The sequence below is a fragment of the Coregonus clupeaformis genome, chromosome 16 (assembly GCF_020615455.1).
Source record: "Coregonus clupeaformis isolate EN_2021a chromosome 16, ASM2061545v1, whole genome shotgun sequence".
Classification (NCBI taxonomy): Eukaryota; Metazoa; Chordata; class Actinopteri; order Salmoniformes; family Salmonidae; genus Coregonus; species Coregonus clupeaformis.
Genome location: NC_059207.1, coordinates 17434089 through 17455159, shown reverse-complemented (window position 1 = coordinate 17455159; position 21071 = coordinate 17434089). Strand labels below are relative to the sequence as shown.

Sequence of the window (21071 nt, the reverse complement as noted above, 5' to 3'; positions counted from 1 at the left end):
AAAGAAAACCTCTGTCTTGGCTTTTCGTGTCTTTGTGTAAAAATGAACCATTCCACCCTTTATAGGGGCAATCTGAGGTTGCTACATCCATTTAAACTTATACATTAATGATATGCACCCATTGATTCTTGAAGAATATAACTTATAAATGCTTAGTTCAACTATCGTAGCCCATCAGAACCCAAAATATAAGTTTGTTTTACTCCAATGTTTGTGAACAAAGTAAATGTAAACAAACACTATATAGCCTCAAAACATGGTTAAAACTATAATGTTGATTTCATGGATGATCAGTACTTCCATCCATAGCTCTGTCTATGAATTTGAGAGTGATTACATTTCTCCAGCCCATCCCTCAGCTTTTTACCGAAACGGGTGTATTATTGTTTCAACTGCTGATTGCCGCTTTAAGCAAACCAATGAATTGTTTTACTTAATTTCAATTTAAAGGAATTCAAAAATAGATTGTGAGGTAACACCTACAGTACCTACCAAACTACATGCAGTAACAACTTACTTGGGACAGGGTCACTTGTGAGGTAGTCTACTTATTCAACACAGTATAGCATTTAAGCTGATTTAATTTGCTTCCTGCATTGGCCTTTGGCACATCAGGTTGGTAGGTACCCTACATGTCACCTAATTTACTCAGGTAAACTACTGCTCCAGATGGAGTCTGTTAATGAGTTTAAACTCCAACATTATGGACATTTCACTGGACCAGGTTAAGCCTACTCCTGTACTGAATTGCACTTGGTAACTTTCACATCTTAAAATAGTCCAGGACTATCTATAGTCCATATTCATGTTTAACTGATATTCAGTTCTCTAGTAAAATAATTTTATCTAGGTCTGTAAAACCAGCCCTGCGTACGAATATTCTAACCCCACTTCAATCAACAGTATGTCTACAAGGCATAACACATACAAATCCTATGACTAAATATTTGTCACAGTTTAATACAAAATAAACCAAACCATTTCACTGACAGAACAACTGGAGGTAAAAGTAATCATTCACTTGGTGTTCCATGACAAAACCTGAAATGACAAAGTACTGGTATAGCATTACATGGTATACCCTGGCTGGTATCACATACATTTGATATTTTAGTCATTCAGCAGACGCTCTTATCCAGAGTTACCTAGAGGAGCAATTAGGGTTAAGGGCCTTGTTCAAGGGCACATCGACAGATTCTTCACCTAGTCAGCTCTTAACCACTAGGTCACCTGCCACCATAGATAAGGAGAAGGTAGTGAACAGTGGTGGTGACCCTGTGAAGAAGGCTGTGGTGTAGAATAGGGTGTGAGGTGACCCCTAATCTGAGTGCATTTGTGTCATGTTCATCAGGGCACGCAACGGAAAACATTAAAAAACATTTGGCGACGGAAAACAAAGTCTAAGTAGTCCCTCCCTGTTTCAGTCCCATTTCTTCCATTTGGTGCCTTAATAAACACAACCCTGATCTATCTGTTCTGTTGCAGCTGTTCAGACTAGGATGCCTTGACACAGATTAAGTGGAAACTGGAAGAGGATAAAGAAGAGAAGTGGACGGCTCCTGGAGATCACTTGTTCTCAATGAGAGTCTGCACCTTGCACACCAGGTCCCGGGCCAGGGTCAGGATCTGCTTGATGTTGTGATGCTCGGCCATTTCTGAAAGGAGTCGAGAGAAGATGACGATGTCATACCAGCTGAACCACTGCCAGCATCAATGCACAAGGCTATAACACCATATTTATTTTATGTGTGTGGGTAAGCCCTTGACTCCTGCATCCCCCTGTAACTCTATTCTCAGAGCTGGAGTATGACCTTTCACGGCATGCTGACAGTTCATAATCAGAGCCATCCAGTGGCTATCTACACTACAAACATCATTTTACCAGGTTCCCATGAAGCAATTGTAACGACAGTCCACCACAACAAACCCGAGAGTCTACTGATTAGCACAGGGTAGTCTGTGTTTAATTTAATTTTGTATTAAAAACACAGTTTGAGATCATTGTGAGGGGTTTTCTTCATTGGCTTAAATGGGGAATTGGGCTTCCTGGGAAAATATTGTCTGAGGTTGCAACAGTAACCAAGGGGGCGTCGCTTAGCGAAGGGTCAATTGCGTGTGTTATTCATTGAACCATTTATTTTCTCAGCACAGGTACCCATTCAAGGTTACTATTACCCCTTCAGCTATTGACAAAGTTGGACATTAACAAAAAGCAATTTTAGGTTTATTATCTTTCTCTAGGCAATTGAAATGCAATGCTCTACATTGACAATGAATCTGTAAATCTACAGCTTGTGCCCTAGTTGAGTATTTCATATTAGCTGCTGCAAGGCAGCAGACAGTTTACCATTAAAAAGGTATAGTACGCACACACCTATCGTTTTTTAAAGTGCATGGAGACATACCTTCAATGCTCCACAAACAACTGAATGAATTGTTGATTCATTGTTAGACAGTTTACCATTGAAAAACTTAATGATGTCGGTGAAGTCCATGTTATTCTCCAGAATGATGTCCCGGTAGACCTCCACCAGTGCCAGTGCGATGAAGAGGACAAAGTGGCCGGAAGAGGCGTGCTTCGCTGCCCAGATGGTCTCCCATACCGCAAACACATCGTCATACACCAGCTCTGAGAATAGAAAAGTACAGGGGGATGCAGGAATCAGGTGTGGGGATGGGGGGGAAATCTAAATCTGATAGAATTAGATAAGGTATAAGTAACATGGTAATAGGTCCACCTTGCCCTCTGATTGGGCTAGATGAAATTTACTTTGGGATTCAGAATGCAAGTACAGTACATGAGGATGAATCATGAGTCAGGATGGTTGGGATTGGAGTTCAGGGCTCTTGGATTTTAGTGAACAGAGAAGTGTGTTTGAATATGAGGGGTATAAACACCTAGGTGGGAGAGAGGCTAGGATTGATAATGAGATAGATAGCCATTGATTCATATTCAAAGTGCCCTCACGTGTCCTTCACGCAATAGTGACCCATCTTCTTATTCATGACCAACTCCTGAAGGCACTTTCTCCTGAGTGATCTTACTGCCTGCCATATCCTTGATGTGGAAGCGGATCATTATAACTAATTCTTGTTATCTTGCGTTGCTTCCTGTCCGTTTTATATTTGGTCGACAGTATGAAAACACGCTCTCCCCTAAGTTTAATTGCCATTTGCTACGGTCAATTCCACTGTAACAGAGTGATGCTGAGACTCCGATTTTAACACTTTAAAATGTATGCCAAACAAAAACCAATGATTGCAAAGTTAAACAAACCATACAACTTTATGCTCAAGGAAACACATTTATCTGAAGAATAGTGCAGATGCAAAGTTTGGTAACAGAATGACGGTTTGTGCTGTTTGTTCGTTCATTCTCTTACCAAACTTTGCATCTGTACTGTTCTTCAAATAAATGTATTTTTGTATGGTTTGTTTAACTTTGCAATCATTGGTTTTTGTTTGGCATACATTTTAAAGTGAAAAATGGGAGTCTCAGCATCACTCTGCTACCGTGGAGTTGCCCCCACAGTAATAAGTCCCCTCATAGCAGGATGTCATTATTACCACGCTTGAAGTCTAGAAGGAACCATCGGTAGCAGAAGTAGAAGTGGGTGTAGTCGCCATTTTGGTGCATGAGCTCAAAGATCTCCGAATCCAGTATCTACAGAGGGGTAGGAGGAGGAAGGGGGTAGTAGGAGGAGAGAGGGCAGACAGTTGAAAGAAAAGAGAGGGCAGACAGACAGTTTAAGGAAAAGAGATGGGTTGGGGAGTAGAGGGAAAGGTTCGGGAAGAGAGGATGGAGGTTTGTTGAGACCATAAAGTTAGACGTGTTATATTCACTGTATCTTTCTATTCATGAAAAGTACTGGATGCATGCCAATATGTATAGAAATATAGACGTTACAAAGGGCCTCTGTGGCCTCACCTGGATGAGAGAGCGCATGTTGGCAAAGTGAGTGTCCATGGCCCCGCCGTGGGGGAAGTTCTGATTCATCCGCTTCATGAGCTCAGTGAAACAGCTAAAGGCCATGGCCTCTGAGAGAGGGAGGAAAGATGGAGAGGGAGGGAGGAAAGATGGGGAGAGAGAGGGAGGGAGGAAAGATGGGGAGAGAGAGGGAGGAAAGATGGGGAGAGAGAGGGGGAGGAAAGATGGAGAGAGAGAGGGAGGAAAGATGGGGAGAGAGAGAGGGAGGAAAGATGGAGAGAGGAAAGACAGACAGAAATGTTGAGCGGTCCTCTTCTATCACCATTTCAGTTGTCCACCCTGAGGCACAACAGAACCTGTCCTCTGTTTTATAGTATTATTCATTGTACTCTTTCCTTACTTCTCAATACCTCTGTATGATATAGTGATAGTCTATGATGAGTCTCATTGACAGACTGTTGTTTGACTAAGCGTTGTTGTGTGTCTGTGTGTGTGTTATAGAGCAGCTGAACAAAAAAAAAATATATATATATATATCTGGTTGAAAACGGCCTGTTGCATCGATATTAGTCAGAAATATTGATTCTAGTGTTAAAATTGACTACAAAGTACACTGCTCAAAAAAATAAAGGGAACACTTAAACAACACAATGTAACTCCAAGTCAATCACACTTCTGTGAAATCAAACTGTCCACTTAGGAAGCAACACTGATTGACAATACATTTCACATGCTGTTGTGCAAATGGAATAGACAACAGGCGGAAATTATAGGCAATTAGCAAGACACCCCCAATAAAGAAGTGGTTCTGCAGGTGGTGACCACAGACCACTTCTCAGTTCCTATGCTTCCTGGCTGATGTTTTGGTCACTTTTGAATGCTGGCGGTGCTTTCACTCTAGTGGTAGCATGAGACGGAGTCTACAACCCACACAAGTGGTAGTGTAGCTCATCCAGGATGGCACATCAATGCGAGCTGTGGCAAGAAGGTTTGCTGTGTCTGTCAGCGTAGTGTCCAGAGCATGGAGGCGCTACCAGGAGACAGGCCAGTACATCAGGAGATGTGGAGGAGGCCGTAGGAGGGCAACAACCCAGCAGCAGGACCACTACCTCCGCCTTTGTGCAAGGAGGAGCAGGAGGAGCACTGCCAGAGCCCTGCAAAATGACCTCCAGCAGGCCACAAATGTGCATGTGTCTGCTCAAACGGTCAGAAACAGACTCCATGAGGGTGGTATGAGGGCCCGACGTCCACAGGTGGGAGTTGTGCTTACAGCCCAACACCGTGCAGGACGTTTGGCATTTGCCAGAGAACACCAAGATTGGCAAATTTGCCACTGGCGCCCTGTGCTCTTCACAGATGAAAGCAGGTTCACACTGAGCACATGTGACAGACGTGACAGAGTCTGGAGACGCCGTGGAGAACGTTCTGCTGCCTGCAACATCGTCCAGCATGACCGGTTTGGCGGTGGGTCAGTCATGGTGTGGGGTGGCATTTCTTTGGGGGGCCGCACAGCCCTCCATGTGCTCGCCAGAGGTAGCCTGACTGCCATTAGGTACCGAGATGAGATCCTCAGACCCCTTGTGAGACCATATGCTGGTGCGGTTGGCCCTGGGTTCCTCCTAATTCAAGACAATGCTAGACCTCATGTGGCTGGAGTGTGTCAGCAGTTCCTGCAAGAGGAAGACATTGATGCTATGGACCGCCCGTTCCCCAGACCTGAATCCAATTGAGCACATCTGGGACATCATGTCTCGCTCCATCCACCAACGCCACGTTGCACCACAGACTGTTCAGGAGCATGCCCAGGCGTTGTAGGGAGGTCATACAGGCACGTGGAGGCCACACACACTACTGAGCCTCATTTTGACTTGTTTTAAGGACATTACATCAAAGTTGGATCAGCCTGTAGTGTGGTTTTCCACTTTAATTTTGAGGGTGACTCCAAATCCAGACCTCCATGGGTTGATACATTTGATTTCCATTGATAATTTTTGTGTGATTTTGTTGTCAGCACATTCAACTATGTAAAGAAAAAAGTATTTAATAAGATTATTTCATTCATTCAGATCTAGGATGTGTTGTTTAAGTGTTCCCTTTATTTTTTTGAGCAGTGTATAAACAGCATATTTTGGTCATAAAGTCAGTATCTTCCAAAACAGATATTTGCGAGATTTAGGGAAGCTGTTACGTTCCTAGAGCCATTGGATATTTGAGGGTTGGGTTTTGATTTAGATCATGCCCACTAACACAGGACTGTAACGCCTAGGGAGAATTGTAATGCACAGAGAAACAGCTGCGCTGATTGCACTCTATCCAATTGTACGCAGAACCTACAGACAATGAGACAGACCTCACACATTACGCATGCGCCTCAGACTTGTTTACATGAGAAAACCCTACGCCTATGTTATGTTAAAAGAACACTTGGCCCCTAAGCCATTGTTAAATCCCATACTTACAACTTGTGCTAAGTTAGGATATTATACTGAATTGAATAAACCGGACTCAGAGGTAAACTTCAACATGTCTTTACTCCATGACCGTCTTGTAACAAGATCCCAGCATTCTTTACTGACGTGGTGACATCATAGCAGTACGTCACATCAATACACCACCTCCCCCCTTTACTTGGATATAAACTTCAACGTCAACCTAACATACATAAGAACACTTGTTTCTTTACCTGCATAGCAACCGTTGTGTTACCAATAAACAACTGAAATCTGTTCCCAGTTTCTTACTCGTTCGGTTTTCCGCTTACTTTCTTACTGTAACAAAACATTCTGCACCTTTTCTTTTTCACAGCGTAACTCAAACATTCAGAGTCTTTTCATTATTGCTTTGTACTTGCCACTTTTCAGTTTATACTTGTTTTCTTTACCCATTACAGTGCAGGATCATTATTTAATGACAAAGTATGTTAGCTTCTGTGGCAGTTTGATTTGTCTGTGAGGCCTGACTGCCTTGTGGTGGTAGATTGCACAATATCATGATATCACCTTCTGGTCATTGCACTTGGAGTTGTGTTCACAGCCACAAATCTCACATACTCCACTGCTTCATGTGTGTGTGATTCATTCACTGCAGTCTCTCCGAGTAGACGAGACAGAGGGTCAGCGATGTTGTTTTTGCCTGGTATGTGGACAACACAAAAGTCATAAGGTTGGAGCCTCAGCACCCACCGTTCGATGCGAGCGCATGGCTTTGAGTGAGGACTGTAAATAGCCTCTAATGCCTTATGATCAGTCACTAAATCAAATTCCCTGCCGTATACATACAGGCGAAGCCTTTAACAAGCCCAAACCAATGCAAGGGCCTCACGCTCAGTCTGTGAATATCTGCGTTCACACTCTGACAGACTCCTGCTCACATAACAGACTGGAACCATTTCTCTGTGTTGTTCTTACACGAGCACAGCTCCTAGGCCTACTGGTCCTGCGTCTGCTTCAGACAGTTTCTCTTTTAATGTCTGAAATGCCTTATTCTGCTCCGGTCCGAAGTGGAACGTTGTGTCCTTCTTGGTCAACTTCCGCAGAGGCTCTGAGAGTGTAGAGAACTGGGGAATGAACCTATTGCTTTAGCCCACAAACCCTAGAAAGTTACGAACCTCTGATGCAGTCTCAGGCTCCCTGGCCTCGACCACTGCTCTCACCCTTTCAGCTGTGGGACCGATGCCCTTCTGTGAGAGTAGCATGCCCATAAACACCAACTTGTCCATGTTGAACTGACATTTCTCTGAGTTGAGAGTCAGTCCACAGCCCTGGTTTTAGCTCCAATTGATGGTGGCGCCATTTAAGATCCAGTTTACTGAACATGACAGACCCATTCATTCCTTGCAAAAATTAATCTACTGTGGGGATTGGGTACCTGCCACGTATGATTGCTGTGTTCGCTTGTCTCATGTCCAGACAGTCTTATGTCGCCGTCCGGTTTTGGCACTACCACCACCGGATTCACCCACGGTGTGGCACCATCCACTCTCTCGATTAAGTCCATGTTTTGTAGTTCCTTGATCTTTTTCTCCACAGCTTCTCTCAGGTGAAATGGTACACGCCTAAGGGCCTGTGCTACTGGTATCACATTTTCATCAACATGTAGGTTGATCTGCTTTGTGTTGGGGTACTGCTGTTTTATCTGTGCTTTCACATCTGTTACTGCTGCTATGTCAACACCCACTTTTAGCACACCCAATTTAATGGCAGTCTCTTTCCCTAGCAACGGCTCTCCGTGTCCACATATCACAGTGAACTCAGCCTGTGTGCTGCGCTTGTCTGTCTTTATTTGGCATGAAAAGCCCTTCTACTGGTAATTGCTCGCTGGATGAGTGTGCATATAGCTTTTTATCAGTCAGTAATGAACGACACCTGATTTCCGTGGCTTTCAACATTTCCCATGTGCTCTCATCTACTATGTTATTTCGTGGCCCAAGAATCAATTAACATTAATACATTTTCGCCTCCCACTGAGAACGTGATCCTGTCTGAGTTACAGTTCTCATTTACTACAAATGCATAGTCTCTGTTTTGTTCCTCTGAATCAACACATTTCACAATCTGTTTCGAGTTATCTTTTGTCTTGCACATTTTTGCAAAACTATCCTTTCCGTTTCATTTCTTGCAGGTCTGCCCGCGTGCTGGACAAGCAGAGTCCTTTGCAAAATTATCATGTCCACAACGGTAGCAAACTTTCTTTGATTTGTTTTTTCCATCTGCATTCTGTCTCCGCCCCGTTTGTGATATTTCTTCTCCTTTTTGAAAACACGATGCACGATCTCATTATCCTTCGCATCCGTACTCACATGCATGGTGGACATTTGCACTTCAGTTCTTTCACATTGTGTGGCTAGCTCTAGTGACCGCGCTAATGTTAGCCTTCCTCCAATAGCTTTCTGCGCACATATTCCGTATAACACTTGCTCAGTATGGCATCTCTAATCTGATTGTCCTTTATCTTTTTTTTCACCTTTATTTAACCAGGTAAGCCAGTTGAGAACAAGTTCTCATTTACAACTGCGACCTGGCCAAGATAAAGCAAAGCAGTGCGATAAAAACAACAACAACACAGAGTTACATATGGAATAAACAAAACGTACAGTCAATAACACAATAAAAAATCTATATACAGTGTGTGCAAATGTAGTAAGTTATAGAGGTAAGGCAATAAATAGGCCATAGTGCAAAATAATTACAATTTAGTATTAACACTGGAGTGATAGATGTGCAGAAGATGATGTGCAAATAGAGATACTGGGGTGCAAATTAGCAAAATAAATAACAATGTAAATAACAATATGGGGATGAGGTAGTTGGGTGGGCTAATTACAGATGGGCTGTGTACAGGTGCAGTGATCGGTAAGCTGCTCTGACAACTGATGCTTAAAGTTAGTGAGGGAGATAAGTGTCTCCAGCTTCAGAGATTTTTGCAGTTCGTTCCAGTCATTTGCAGCAGAGAACTGGAAGGAATGGCGGCCAAAGGAGGTGTTGGCTTTGGGGATGACCAGTGAGATATACCTGCTGGAACGCATACTACAGGTGGGTGTTGCTATGGTGACCAATGATCTAAGATAAGGCGGGATTTGCCTAGAAGTGATTTATAGATGACCTGGAGCCAGTGGGTTTGGCGACGAATATGTAGTGAGGGCCAGCCAACGAGAGCGTACAGGTCACAATGGTGGGTAGTATATGGGGCTTTGGTGACAAAACGGATGGCACTGTGATAGACTACATCCAATTTGCTGAGTAGAGTGTTGGAAGCTATTTTGTAAATGACATCGCCGAAGTCAAGGATCGGTAGGATAGTCAGTTTTACGAGGGCATGTTTAACAGCATGAGTGAAGGAGGCTTTGTTGCGAAATAGGAAGCAGATTCTAGATTTAATTTTGGATTGGAGATGCTTAATGTGAGTCTGGAAAGAGAGTTTACAGTCTAACCAGACATCTAGGTATTTGTAGTTGTCCACATATTCTAAGTCAGACCCGCCGAGAGTAGTGATTATAGTCGGGCGGGTGGGTGCAAGCAGCGTTCGATTGAAGAGCATGCATTTCGTTTTACTAGCGTTTAAGAGCAGTTGAAGGCCACGGAAGGAGTGTTGTATGGCATTGAAGCTCATTTGGATGTTTGTTAACACAGTGTCCAATGAAGGGCCAGATGTATACAAAATGGTGTCGTCTGCGTAGAGGTGGATCTGAGAATCACCAGCAGCAAGAGCGACATCATTGATATACACAGAGAATAGAGTCGGCACGAGAATTGAACCCTGTGGCACCCCCATAGAGACTGCCAGAGGTCCAGACAACAGGCCCTCCGATTTGACACATTGAACTCTATCTGAGAAGTAGTTGGTGAACCAGGCGAGGCAGTCATTTGAGAAACCAAGGCCATTTAGTCTGCCAATAAGAATGTGGTGATTGACAGAGTCAAAAGCCTTGGCCAGGTCGATGAAGACGGCTGCACAGTACTGTCTTTTATCGATCATGGTTATTATATTGTTTAGGACCTTGAGCGTGGCTGAGGTGCACCCATGACCAGCTCGGAAACCAGATTGCATAGCGGAGAAGGTACGGTGGGATTCTAAATGGTTGGTGATCTGTTCGTTAACTTGGCTTTCAAATACTTTCGAAAGGCAGGGCAGGATGGATCATTCACTAACTGTAAGTCGCCCTGGATAAGAGCGTCTGCTAAATGACTAAAATGTAAATGTATATACAGTGGGGAGAACAAGTATTTGATACACTGCCGATTTTGCAGGTTTTCCTACTTACAAAGCATGTAGAGGTCTGTAATTTTGATCATAGGTACACTTCAACTGTGAGCGACAGAATCTAAAACAAAAATCCAGAAAACACATTGTATGATTTTTAAGTAATTAATTTGCATTATATTGCATGACATAAGTATTTGATCACCTACCAACCAGTAAGAATTCCGGCTCTCACAGACCTGTTAGTTTTTCTTTAAGAAGCCCTCCTGTTCTCCACTCATTACCTGTATTAACTGCACCTGTTTGAACTCGTTACCTGTATAAAAGACACCTGTCCACACACTCAATCAAACAGACTCCAACCTCTCCACAATGGCCAGGACCAGAGAGCTGTGTAAGGACATCAGGGATACAATTGTAGACCTGCACAAGGCTGGGATGGGCTACAGGACAATAGGCAAGCAGCTTGGTGAGAAGGCAACAACTGTTGGTGCAATTATTAGAAAATGGAAGAAATTCAAGATGACGGTCAATCACCCTCGGTCTGGGGCTCCATGCAAGATCTCACCTCGTGGGGCATCAATGATCATGAGGAAGGTGAGGGATCAGCCCAGAACTACACGGCAGGATCTAGTCAATGACCTGAAGAGAGCTGGGACCACAGTCTCAAAGAAAACCATTAGTAACATACTACGCCGTCATGGATTAAAATCCTGCAGCGCACGCAAGGTCCCCCTGCTCAAGCCAGCGCATGTCCAGGCCCGTCTGAAGATTGCCAATGACCATCTGGATGATCCAGAGGAGGAATGGGAGAAGGTCATGTGGTCTGATGAGACAAAAATAGAGCTTTTTGGTCTAAACTCCACTCGCCGTGTTTGGAGGAAGAAGAAGGATGAGTACAATCCAAAGAACACCATCCCAACCGTGAAGCATGGAGGTGGAAACATCATTCTTTGGGGATGCTGTTCTGCAAAGGGGACAGGACGACTGCACCGTATTGAGGGGAGGATGGATGGGGCCATGTATCGCGAGATCTTGGCCAACAACCTCCTTCCCTCAGTAAGAGCATTGAAGATGGGTCGTAGCTGGGTCTTCCAGCATGACAACGACCCGAAACACACAGCCAGGGCAACTAAGGAGTGGCTCCGTAAGAAGCATCTCAAGGTCCTGGAGTGGCCTAGCCAGTCTCCAGACCTGAACCCAATAGAAAATCTTTGGAGGGAGCTGAAAGTCCGTATTGCCCAGCGACAGCCCCGAAACCTGAAGGATCTGGAGAAGGTCTGTATGGAGGAGTGGGCCAAAATCCCTGCTGCAGTGTGTGAAAACCTGGTCAAGACCTAAAGGAAACGTATGATCTCTGTAATTGCAAACAAAGGTTTCTGTACCAAATATTAAGTTCTGCTTTTCTAATGTATCAAATATTTATGTCATGCAATAAAATGCAAATTAATTATTTAAAAATCATACAATGTGATTTTCTGGATTTTTGTTTTAGATTCCGTCTCTCACAGTTGAAGTGTACCTATGATAAAAATGACAGACTACATGCTTTGTAAGTAGGAAAACCTGCAGATTGTCTAGCCCAGCTGATATGTAGGGGTCCAGATTTAGCAGCTCTTTCAGGACATCAGCTATCTGAATTTGGGTGAAGGAGAAGCGGGGGGGAGCATGGGCATGGGCAAGTTGCAGCGGAGGGTGCAGAGCTGATGGCCGGGGTAGGGGTAGCCAGGTGGAAAGCATGGCCAGCCGTAGCAAAATGCTTATTGAAATGCTTGATTATCATAGATTTATTGGTGGTGACAGTGTTTCCTAGCCTCAGTGCAGTGGGTAGCCTGGGAGGAGGTGCTCTTATTCTCCATGGACTTTACAGTGTCCCAAAACTTTTTGGAGTTAGTGCTACAGGATGCAAATTTCTGTTTGAAAAAGCTAGCCTTTGCTTTCCTAACTGCTTGTGTATATTGGTTCCTGACTTCCCTGAAACGTTGCATATCGCGGGGGCTGTTCGATGCTAATGCAGTACGCCACAGGATGTTTTTGTGCTGGTCAAGGGCAGTCAAGTCTGGGGTGAACCAGGGGCTATATCTGTTCTTAGCTCTGAATTTTTTGAATGGGGCATGCTTATTTAAGATGGAGAGTAAAGCACTTTTGAAGAACATCCAGGCATCCTCTACTGACGGGAATGAGGTCAATATCCATCCAGGATACCCGGGCCAGGTCAATTAGAAAGGCCTGCTCGCTGAAGTGTTTTAGGGAGCGTTTGACAGTGATGAGGGGTGGTCGTTTGACCGCGGACCCATTACGGACAGGCAGTGATCACTGAGATCCTGGTTGAAGACAGCGGAGGTGTATTTAGAGGGTAAATTAGTCAGGATGATATCTATGAGGGTGCCCATGTTTACGGATTTAGGGTTGTACCTGGTAGGTTCCTTGATGATTTGTGTGAGATTGAGGGCATCTAGTTTAGATTGTAGGACGGCCGGGGTGTTAAGCATATCCCAGTTTAGGTCAGCAAGCAGTACGAACTCTGAGGATAGATAGGGGGCAAGCAATTCACATATGGTGTCCAGGGCACAACTGGGGGCTGAGGGGGGTCTGTAGCAAGCGGCAACAGTGAGAGACTTATTTCTGGAAAGGTAGAAGCTCAAACTGTTTGGGCACAAACCTGGATAGTATGATAGAGCTCTGCAGGCTATCTCTACAGTAGATTGCAACTCCGCCCCCTTTGGCAGTTCTATCTAGACGGAAAATGTTGTAGTTTGGAATGGAAATTTTCAAATTTTTGGTGAGCCAAGATTCAGACACTGCTAGAACATCAGGGTTGGCAGAGTATGCTAACGCAGTGAATAACTCAAACTTGGGGACGAGACTTCTGATGTTAACATGCAAGAAACCAAGGCTTTTACGGTTACAGAAGTCAACAAATGATAGCGCCTGGGGGGTAGGAGTGATACTGGGGGCTACAGGGCCTGGGTTAACCTCTACATCACCAGAGGAACAGAGGAGGAATAGAATAAGGATACGGCTAAAGGCTTTAAGAACTGGTCTTCTAGTGCGTTGGGTACAGAGAAGAGGGGCAGATTTCCGGGCGTTGTAGAATTGATTCAGGGCATTATGTACAGACAAGGATATGGAAGGATATGAGTACAGTGGAGGTACACCTAAGCATTGGGTAACTATGAAAGAGATAGCATCACTGGAGGTACCGATTGAGCCGGTCTCCGCGTGTTTTGGGGGGTGGGACAAAGGAGCTCTCTGAGGCTGGTTGAGCTGAACTTGGGGCTCTACAGTGAAATTGTATAATAAGAACTAACCCAAACAGCAAATGGCTAGGCATATTGACATGGGAGAGAGGCATAACGCAATCACAGGTGTTATTCGAGAGGGCTAAGACAACAACTGGTAATGGCAACGAAAGTTTGGGCTGAGGCTAAACAGATAAACAGGATGGGATACCGTGTAAAGGAACAGTCCAGCAGGCATTAGATGTGTAGCTGAGTGATCATAAGGTCCAGTGAACAGCACTAAGTAAGTCCGGGAGCAGATCGTAGGCTGCTAAAGCACAGGCGAGCAGGAGGCACGGCTGTTGATTGCGCGTGCTAGTGGGCCGAGGCTAGCAGATGGATCTTCGTGGTCATCGCAACGGGAAGCCTGTTGAAACCACATCAGACGATTACGTCGGCAGACCAGTCGTGATGGATCGGTGGGGCTCCGTGGCAACACTAGGAGGTCCTGTCCGGTTGACAGAGATGTAGATAGCCGGGAGATGGGCCTGGCTCGAGGCTAGCTCAAGGCTAACTGGGGCTAGCTTCAGACAGTGGTGATTAGCCAACAACAACAACAGCCACTCGGTTGCAGCTAGCTAGTTGCGATGATCCGGTGTTAAGGTCCAGTGATTCCGGCAGAAAAGCCGATATGCTCTGGCTCGATAGCGCGATGTGCAGACCGGCCGATAATTGTCCAGGCTAGAGCTGGCTGGTAGGTAGTGCTGCTTGTCTAAGATGAGTAACAAACCACTTTTCTGTGTCAGTTGATAAAATGTCTGTCTCGCGAATGCCGTGTTCACCTGTGGCACAAGGGAAAGGGGATACCTAGTCAGTTGCACAACTGAATGCATTCAACCGAAATGTGTCTGATGCATTTAACCCCTCTGAATCAGAGAGGTGCAGGGGGCTGCCTTAATCGACGTCCACATCATCAGCGCCCGGGGAGCAGTTGTTGTTGGGGGTTAACTGCCTTGCAGAACGGTAGATTTTCCCATCTTGCCGGCTCAGGGATTCAAACCAGCGACCTTTTGGTTACTGGCCCAACACTCTTAACCACTACGATAAGTATACATTCAATGCAGTCACAACCCTGACATAGTCCATTGGTTCTCCGGTGTCTGCGAGTGCGGAGAAAATGTCCTGCACATCTGTCCCAGCAGCAAAGCTCTCCTCCATTGTTTTGCAATTGCATTCACGTCACCGGATAGTATTAATCCTTTACCATCTGTGAACAGCTGAAATGCCATCAACCACCTGGCCCAGCGTGGACTTAGCGTAGCAGGTTCACCGTAGCAGTCAAACTTTGGCACAGTGCTTTCCATCTTGTCGACCCTCTAACTCACTTTTCAGGTTTAACTATCATTTTCAAACATTATCCTCGTCGCCATTGTTCAACCCTATATTTACAACTTGTCCCAAGTTAGGATATTATACTGAATTGAATCAACTGGACTCAGAGGTAAACTTCAACATGTCTCTACTCCATGACCATCTTGTAACAAGATCCCAGCATTATTTACTGACGTGGTGGCATCATATCAGTACGTCACATCGATACACGACAAAGTAACTTGCTGATGTGTTTGATAGTGATCACTTGATTCTGCCACTGTTGTGGGCAAAATGAGAATTGAGACAATGCACACTTGTCAATATTTCAAAATTCTAAACCCATTCGCAAGCATCTTGTGTCCCGCCACAACCGGTTTTGTAACATGATTCGCTATGAAACACTGCCAGACAGACGCACACTACGGTAATAGTTAGTGAGAAATTTGAACAACAAAATGGCAACGAAGCACTTTGCCACTCGCCATTGACTTGATAAGCTGATTTAGCTAACATGGCCTGCCTGCTCAATGTGCCTGCTACAGGTAACTGCCAAAATAAAGGAAAAACTTGAGTAAATGAGGGATCTGGCGGCTCTGTTATGGTGTGGGGTACATTTTCCTGGTTTAGGGCCACTCAACCCCTTAGAGGGCAAGATAAACGCCAATAAATACACAGCCATTCTGAGTGATCACTTTCAACATATGGTGAAGCACTTCTATCCTGATGGGAGTGGTCTCTTCCCAGCCTGGTCTCATAGACTAGACGTAGCATAGTAAAAGTACATTCAAGACACTCAAATTAGTATGATATGTTACAGTGGGGGAAAAAAGTATTTAGTCAGCCACCAATTGTGCAAGTTCTCCCACTTAAAAAGATGAGAGAGGCCTGTAATTTTCATCATAGGTACACGTCAACTATGACAGACAAATTGAGAAAAAAAATCCAGAAAATCACATTGTAGGATTTTTTATGAATTTATTTGCAAATTATGGTGGAAAATAAGTATTTGATCACCTACAAACAAGCAAGATTTCTGGCTCTCACAGACCTGTAACTTCTTCTTTAAGAGGCTCCTCTGTCCTCCACTCGTTACCTGTATTAATGGCACCTGTTTGAACTTGTTATCAGTATAAAAGACACCTGTCCACAACCTCAAACAGTCACACTCCAAACTCCACTATGGCCAAGACCAAAGAGCTGTCAAAGGACACCAGAAACAAAATTGTAGACCTGCACCAGGCTGGGAAGACTGAATCTGCAATAGGTAAGCAGCTTGGTTTGAAGAAATCAACTGTGGGAGCAATTATTAGGAAATGGAAGACATACAAGACCACTGATAATCTCCCTCGATCTGGGGCTCCACGCAAGATCTCACCCCGTGGGGTCAAAATGATCACAAGAACGGTGAGCAAAAATCCCAGAACCACACGGGGGGACCTAGTGAATGACCTGCAGAGAGCTGGGACCAAAGTAACAAAGCCTACCATCAGTAACACACTACGCCGCCAGGGACTCAAATCCTGCAGTGCCAGACGTGTCCCCCTGCTTAAGCCAGTACATGTCCAGGCCCGTCTGAAGTTTGCTAGAGTGCATTTGGATGATCCAGAAGAGGATTGGGAGAATGTCATATGGTCAGATGAAACCAAAATAGAACTTTTTTGGTAAAAACTCAACTCGTCGTGTTTGGAGGACAAAGAATGCTGAGTTGCATCCAAAGAACACCATACCTACTGTGAAGCATGGGGGTGGAAACATCATGCTTTGGGGCTGTTTTTCTGCAAAGGGACCAGGACGACTGATCCGTGTAAAGGAAAGAATGAATGGGGCCATGTATCGTGAGATTTTGAGTGAAAACCTCCTTCCATCAGCAAGGGCATTGAAGATGAAACGTGGCTGGGTCTTTCAGCATGACAATGATCCCAAACACACCGCCCGGGCAATGAAGGAGTGGCTTCGTAAGAAGCATTTCAAGGTCCTGGAGTGGCCTAGCCAGTCTCCAGATCTCAACCCCATAGAAAATCTTTGGAGGGAGTTGAAAGTCCGTGTTGCCCAGCGACAGCCCAAAACATCACTGCTCTAGAGGAGATCTGCATGGAGGAATGGGCAAAAATACCAGCAACAGTGTGTGAAAACCTTGTGAAGACTTACAGAAAAGGTTTGACCTGTGTCATTGCCAACAAAGGGTATATAACAAAGTATTGAGAAACTTTTGTTATTGACCAAATACTTATTTTCCACCATAATTTGCAAATAAATTCATAAAAAATCCTACAATGTGATTTTCTGGATATTTTTTTCTCATTTTGTCTGTCATAGTTGACGTGTACCTATGATGAAAATTACAGGCCTCTCTCATCTTTTTAAGTGGGAGAACTTGCACAATTGGTGGCTGACTAAATACTTTTTTTCCCCACTGTACGTTTGGTATAGTTACATAAGACATGGTTACTTAAGGCAAAAACAAAAGTAGGGTGGTTGGTCGGGGTAAAACCTGAACGTCTAGCAACCTTGCCTGTTCGAATCTCATCACGGATAACTTTTCAACAACTTACTACTTTTTAGCTACTTTGCAACTGCTTAGCATGTTAGCTAACCCTTCCCCTAACCCTAACCTTAACCCTTTTAGTTAACCTCTACGGGATCGATGTCCCGTATACGGGACGGTTGAGCTAATGTGCGCTAATGTGATTAGCATGACTGTTGTAAGTAACAGCAAACTTTCCAGGACATAGACATGTCTTATATGGGCAGAAAGCTTAAATTCTTGTTAAATTAACTGCACTGTCCAATTTACAGTAGCTATTACAGTGAAAAAATACCATGCTATTGTTTGAAGAGAGTGCACAACAACAACAAAAATTATCACAGCAACTGGTTTGATACATTCACCTCTGAAGGTAAATAATATACTTACATTCAGTAATTTTGCTCTGATTTGTCATCCTAAGGGTCACAGAGATAAAATGTAGCATAGTTTTGTTTGATAAAATCCATTTTTTATTCAAATGTAGGAACTGGGTTCTACAGTTTGAACCCCTGCTGTCTCTGGCTCCACACCCACCCTGCCTGGCCATCTAGATGTGTGAAAGTTAGTGTATAAGCTAGTGATCCATCATGTATGACATTCCTGGGAGTGTGTAAACTTACATTTTGTATTACCATATAATTTTTTATGTTCTCTATAGTTATGTACTTGAAAATGTATCAATTGACCAATTCGGCACATTTGGGCAGACTTGATACAAAATAGTCCAGTATTGCAATGCTTCACTGGATAAATCTGAAACTTTGCACAGACATCTAAATTGCGCCTAAACTGCAATATTATATTGCGGCCTTTCTCTTGCGTTTCAAAGATGATGTAACAAAAAAATAATAGTTTGTATTATCTTTTACCAGATCTAATGTGTTATATTCTCCTACATTAATTTCAAATTCAAGTGTTTCCTTTCAAATGGTATCAATAATATGCATATCCTTGCTTCAGGTCCTGAGCTACAGGCAGTTAGATTTGTCATTTTAGGTGAAAATTGAAAAAAGGGTCCGATCCTTAAGAGGTTAACCCTTCCCCTAACCTTAACCTGACTCCTAAACTTAACCCTAACGTTAACCTCTAAACCTGACCCCTAGCCTAGCTATCGTTAGCCAGCTAGCTAATGTTAGCCACCTAGCTCGAATTCGTAACATATCATATGTTTAGCAAATTCGTAACATATTGTACGTTTTGCAAATTTGGTACGTATTGTAATTCGTAACATATCATACGAAATGGGTGATGGACCTCCACAAAGCATACATACCATACGAAATGTAACATATCGTACTAAAAGGAGTTTCTCAGATATACAGAATAATACAAAATGCTCTGAGACCAGGTTGTTCTTCCAGGTGTGATCACTGAATGGTTTGATGAGCATGAAAACGATGTAAACCATATGCCATGACCATTCTCAGTCACCAGATCTCAACTCAATTGAACACTTTAGGGAGATTCTGGAGCGGCTCCTGAGACAACGTTTTCTACCACCATCAACAAAACACCAAATGTCTTAATTTCGCATGGAAGAATGGTGTCGCATGCTCGAACCCCTCCAATAGAGTTCCAGTAAAAATTTCCCAGTTCAATAATTGCAGGTGCATCTCTTTATGTGGATGGCTGTGCTCTTGCGGCTGTTTCTCTTACATCCTCCCGAAGCGCCCAAGTCTTTGCAATCACAAAATATCTCTCCTCACATCAACCCTCAGCACTTAGACTCGCGAGTCCGCGTGTTTATATGCTGACCTCACGCCTCAACAAGCTTCTGATTGGTCAGTGTCAATACTCCTGGCCACCATTGATTGGCATATCTGTGAAGCAAATGTGTGTGCCCACAGAATCGTTTTTCGAGGTCGAGAGACCGTGTGAGAGAAACATCTGCACGAGCTCAGCCATCCACATAAAGAGATGCGCATGCAATTATTGAACTGGGAACATTTCCACGCTGGGAGAAACTTAACAGCATGACGTCACAATCAGAACGATTGGGAACTATTTCACGCTGGGAAGATTTTTTAGTTTCATGCAAAAAAAATTACTTGAGAAATACTGCACCTTAGCTAGATGTAAAATTGCACGACTAAGACCACCTTGGCAAAAACGTCTAAATTAATTACAGATTTCTTGATTTATCTTATATTAATTCGGACTATTTTGAGGGTGAAATGTTGCTACCATGACTACATAGGGACAAACAAAACTAACTGCCAGGGTACCTTATAGAGAACATAACACACCCACATCGAACCACACCCCCAAGACACAAATCTAGTTTTTCTTAATGAGCAGCCGAAAAACACATGCTGAATTGGTGAGTTCAGCCCCCCTTTAAAACAGTACTGATCAAGTCAGATCAAATTTAAGAAGAAAAAACTATCTTGAATGTTTTTAGTGTTGAATGTTTTTTTTGTTTTTTTTTGGGGGGGTAGATCAGCTTAATATTGCAGATAGATTGTAACTTCCATCAATGTAATTGTCTGCATCACTTCCAATCCCCCATGTTTTTTATATATACACTCCCCTTTATTACTTTTCAACCCCGCCATCCTTTCCCTACTTGGGGTAAATTAGTGAACAACAATGCTTAGGCCTCTACTTCCAGCTTATACTTACTATCTACATTTTATGGACACAGTCAATTTTACAATAATTCTATTTTATTTGTTTTTGCTCCTGAACTTCTTCTACTCTCAACCTCTCCGATCATTTTCATGATGTCCATCCGGTTTGCTTCTATATGCCATATCTTTCTAACTGTGCTCTTTCCCAAAAGCTCCCAACATACAACCTATATACTTATTATGGACACAGTATGCTTACATTATTAGTTATCTTGTTATTATTTGTTGTTATTTGATATTAGTCCCATCCTTCAACTCCATTCAACACCTCCCATCCATCTCTTAACACCATCCATATAGGATTTCTATTTGCCATATATATTTCAACTGTACTGTGATGTTTTACAAAAGTTCTGAACCTTTCTATTCTCATTGCTTCTACAGATTGTGAATAAAAAATAAACATTGTTGCTAAAAGTATTATTATATTATTGATCGATTGACTATGACTTTTCAGATCCCCCAGTAATGCTATCTGCAAGGTTAGCTCCAAGTAAATATTGCAATCCTTTAGCCATTCCTGGACCTGTGTCCAAAAACAAGCTACAAATGGACAGAACCAAAACAAATGATCTAATAATTCTGTCTCTTCACAGCAAAATCTGCAGAGCTGGGAAGATTGTATCCACCATATAAATAACATTCTATTGGTAGCAAGAATTTTATATAATAATTTAAATTGAAAGATTCTA

At 43.4% G+C, this 21071-nt stretch overlaps 1 protein-coding gene across 1 annotated transcript in view; it reads right to left on the bottom strand.

Moving 5' to 3' along the window:
* Positions 1–220: 220 nt before the first annotated feature.
* Positions 221–21071, bottom strand: part of LOC121584289 (small G protein signaling modulator 1) — a 115789-nt gene continuing 94938 nt past the window's right edge. Inside the window, exons 24-27 of the mRNA XM_045225953.1 lie at positions 3929–4038; positions 3568–3664; positions 2462–2629; positions 221–1655 (exon numbers count right to left, since the gene is read on the bottom strand). Coding sequence (XP_045081888.1) covers positions 1567–1655; positions 2462–2629; positions 3568–3664; positions 3929–4038 — 464 coding nt within the window. The 3' untranslated portion in view covers positions 221–1566. The remainder of the gene's footprint in view (positions 1656–2461; positions 2630–3567; positions 3665–3928; positions 4039–21071) is intronic.